Source organism: Penaeus vannamei, chromosome 17, assembly GCF_042767895.1.
Source record: "Penaeus vannamei isolate JL-2024 chromosome 17, ASM4276789v1, whole genome shotgun sequence".
NCBI classification, from domain to species: Eukaryota; Metazoa; Arthropoda; class Malacostraca; order Decapoda; family Penaeidae; genus Penaeus; species Penaeus vannamei.
In genome coordinates this window covers 21036432-21040458 of record NC_091565.1, presented here as the reverse complement: position 1 = coordinate 21040458, position 4027 = coordinate 21036432, and the positions used below count along the sequence as shown (strand labels likewise).

At 34.4% G+C, this 4027-nt stretch overlaps 1 protein-coding gene across 1 annotated transcript in view; it reads right to left on the bottom strand.

Moving 5' to 3' along the window:
- Positions 1-4027, bottom strand: part of LOC113824805 (lachesin) — a gene marked incomplete in the record, with an annotated part of 124232 nt that overhangs the window by 96826 nt on the left and 23379 nt on the right. Inside the window, 1 exon segment of the mRNA XM_070132066.1 lies at positions 1438-1951. Coding sequence (XP_069988167.1) covers positions 1438-1531 — 94 coding nt within the window.

Here is a 4027-nt window from a genome sequence, read left to right as displayed (position 1 = left end):
CGAGGCCTTTGCGTGTGTTTGTTGTCGCTGCACTTTATCAAAATAACGAAATATCCGAACTGGACGAGACGGGAAAAGAAGAGACGAATGCCGAATGAAAATGAAATAGATATACAAATGAAAAAAAGGAACTGATCACTAAAACCTCGGCTCACAAGGGCGAGAATCACAGGCTCCCGGTGTATGGCAGCGCCCCTAATGAGATCCGCCTCGAGAACAATCGCTGAGCCTCCTCGGACCTGCGAGAAAGACCAGGAAATGAAGGGCATTGAATGTCTTGCTTAATCCACACTTTTTGAGTCCGACTTCCCTCGCTCTTGCTTCCTTTTTGAGGCCGAGGTCGTCTCGCGGGGAAATTCCGCCCACAACGGGTCGCGACAACGGGCGGTGAAAGAAGGAGGAGAGAAGGGGAGACAAAGAGGGAGAAGGAGGGAGAGCGAGGAACAGAGAGAGAGAGATAAAGGAAATAGAAGAAGAACAAGAAAAAGAAGAAGGGAGGAAGAGGACGAAGAAAAATGGCGAGAGGAGCCGAGGGGGAGGAAGCCCATAAAGCGACGAAAAACGAAGGCAAAATGCGCGCCGAACGAGGCCGGGGACGGCTCCTCCTCCAAACAAGTCCGGGCAAAAAGCAAGTCGAAAAGAACACTGTCATTCAAGATCTTCGAGAACGCAGCAAGAACTAATGGATTCTAACTCTTGCGTCACTAGACGAGACGGGTGATATTCCCCTGTAGCAAATCAATCGTTATTTTAATTAAGATATTATGTGTTTCTTATAAATCTGAAAGAAAACGTCCTTTGGTAAGATGCCATTCACGATCAGGTCTGCACTTTAGGTCCTCATTAACATTTTTAAAGAGTTTTGTTACCGACAAGACTATCCTCTTACAGCTGTCTATATTATTGATATACTGATATAAGAAGCGCCATGGCCAGTGTATATCCACAGAGGTGAGTGTGTCATATAAAGCTTTTCAATTGATTCGCATTGACTAATGTGGTAGAATAAACACATGTAAATAAGCCTTCCAATAACATTTTTCTGAAAGCCTCTGGGAGAATCAACATGGTTTTGGATGCATGTTGTACGGAGAGAGAAATGAATACGAATGTATATAAAGACGAGAGGAAAAGGAAGACAAGGGCGAGGGAAAGGAACAGAAAGGCGAGGCTGGGAATATAGACATTAGGAGGGACAGATAAAGGGATCAAAAGACAGGATAGTGGATGAAAAGAATTGAAGATATTAAAAGGGAAGGCGACGAGGGCGGACATAGGGGATATAAAAGAAAAGAAAAGAAAAAAAAAAACACACACACAGGAGGAAAGACAGTTGCACAGCCTCAGGAGAAAATGGTATACCAACAAAGCCACGCTGAGAACAGGAGAGCATTTTCCTCCGAGGGCAAAGGTCAGAGGTCAGCGTTGGACACGTACCTTGTGCATGGTGGAAGATGGTGAACAGGAGCCACAGCCGGACCAGGATCGGGCATATGCTGTGGTGTTCGGCCGTCCCCGCCATCCTTTCCATCGCCGCACGGGGGAGCCTGGGGAGGGAGCCGAGGGGGGTGGGGGCGTGTCCTTCACTCCTGGGGAGGGGGGGGCGGGAAAGGGGGTCGAGATGGAGAACGAGCGACGACCTTTGCTTCGAGGTCGAGAAATCCAACACTATCCGCCTTGGATTATTATTTTTCCTTTCTTTTCTTTTACAATATGTAGGGATTTTTCTACTCAGTCTATGACCGAATGTGCCATAAAGCTCAAGAGTTCATGCTTATTCTTTTTCGATTTTTAAAACATATACTTTTAATGCTTAAATATCAAACTACAATCGTCACTTTTCACAGTTAAAATATTTGTTTCTGGTCGATAATTCCTTGTCGATTTTATTCACATCCTCACATAGTTTATTTTTTCTTTTCCAAAACACAAAGAACACAGCATAAGCACCCTGAAAAAAAATGTATTCCAATGAATTGAAATATCGCCCACACCTGTTATATTCCAACTGAAATATCATATTCCAAAATATATAAATACATAAAAGAACATCTTTTCGTTTGTAGAAAATCACAGCCACATGAGTAAATGATTTTGATGCCTCATTCACACATCATGTGGTCAGCTATGAAGTCTTTCATATTTTAACAGTTCAACAAAGAAAAGAGTCTTATCTGTACCAATTACACTGGTAATTTTCGTTTACAGTAGTTCCATGATTTTGGTTAAAACGACCGATAATCATGAGTATCTCATGGTGTCATTTCCTTGATGGTAATATGAATGCTACAATTGTGATCAGGTTGATAACAAAGATAATGATAATGGCAATAATTATAATGATAAGAAGAATAAAGTAAAAAAAAAAAAAAACCATACCTGTAAGAATTATTTTAACGATATTGAAAATACGACTGATATTTATAATAATATAAGTTACACTAATGACACTAATAATAATGTCAATAACGATACCAATGATTCCAGCCATGATTTTATATCAATAATAATGATAATGATAAAGATGATCAAAATTTAGATGATAACAATAACCATGAAAATAACAAAAACAATAGTGATTTTATTGATAAGTACTAATGATAGTTATAAGGACAATAGTAATAACAATAATAACAACAATGATGATACTATTGATGACAATAAAGATAATGATAATGATGATAATAAAAATAATAAGATTTATATAAAGAACAATGATTGATAAAACAATGATGGTATTGATAATAAAAATAATAGTAATAATGATGATAACAAAAAAATTATAGTAATAATGGTAGTGATAATAATGATAATAGTAATAATGATAATGATAATAATAATAATAATCATTATCATTATTATTGTTATTATTATTATTATCATTATTATAGTAATAATAATAGTAATAAAGAAAATATTTTTTATGATTCTCGTAACAGCTGTGTGTCTCATCCCAACTTAGGTGTCATCAAATTTTGATCGGGATCTGGATCATGGTCCGGATCCAGGATTTTTTTTTCTTTTTTTTATGATTCCTCAGCAGGGCGAGAGAGGGCGGCACGGGCGTCCCTGCGCACTTGAGAAAGAGGACATTGTAATGGAATTCTTCAAGTGTGAATGTTTTTCTTGCATCAGTGACCCTATTACCTTGGCGGAGATAAGCGCTCTTATCTACTTTTATTCATATCACAATTATGATAACAAAAATGATATATAAAAAAACACAAGTTTAATAATAAAGATAATAATAATGATAATAGCAATGGATATAATGAGAGTGATCGTAACATCAATGAAGATAATGATAATGATAATAATGGATATTTCGATAATAATGATAATGATAACAACAGCAATAATGATAAGGATAAAATTATGATAATAGCATTATTGGTAATAATAATGATAATGAATAAAAAATAATGATAATAACAATAACAACAATGATGATAGTAATAAGATTTATCTTAATAATAGTAAAGAAACTAAAAATCATCATATCTGTAATGATGATGATTTTGATAATAGTAATTACTAACATTATCATTTTATTTTTTTAAATTGCTTATATCATATATATCATGATGATAATAATTACTAACATTATCATCATGTTTTTAATTGCCTATTTGATGTACATTGTTATCATCATTATTTTCATTATCATCATCATAATAATCATATATTAATTTTATTATCATTATCGTTTCTGCTGTTATCATAATATTATCATTATCATTGCCATTATCATTATTATGGATTTCATTATTATTATCATTATCATTGTTATCTTTATCATCATCATCATCATTGTTGTTGTTGTTGTTGTTATCATTTTCCTATTCATCCTTTTTCATTATCATCATTACCATTATTATTATTATCATTATCATTATCACTACCATAACTATTATCATTATCATTATTATTATTGTCATTGTTATCATCATCCTTATTATCATTATTATTATTGTTATTGTTATTATCATCATCATTATCACTATGATAATTATGACTATTATTATTA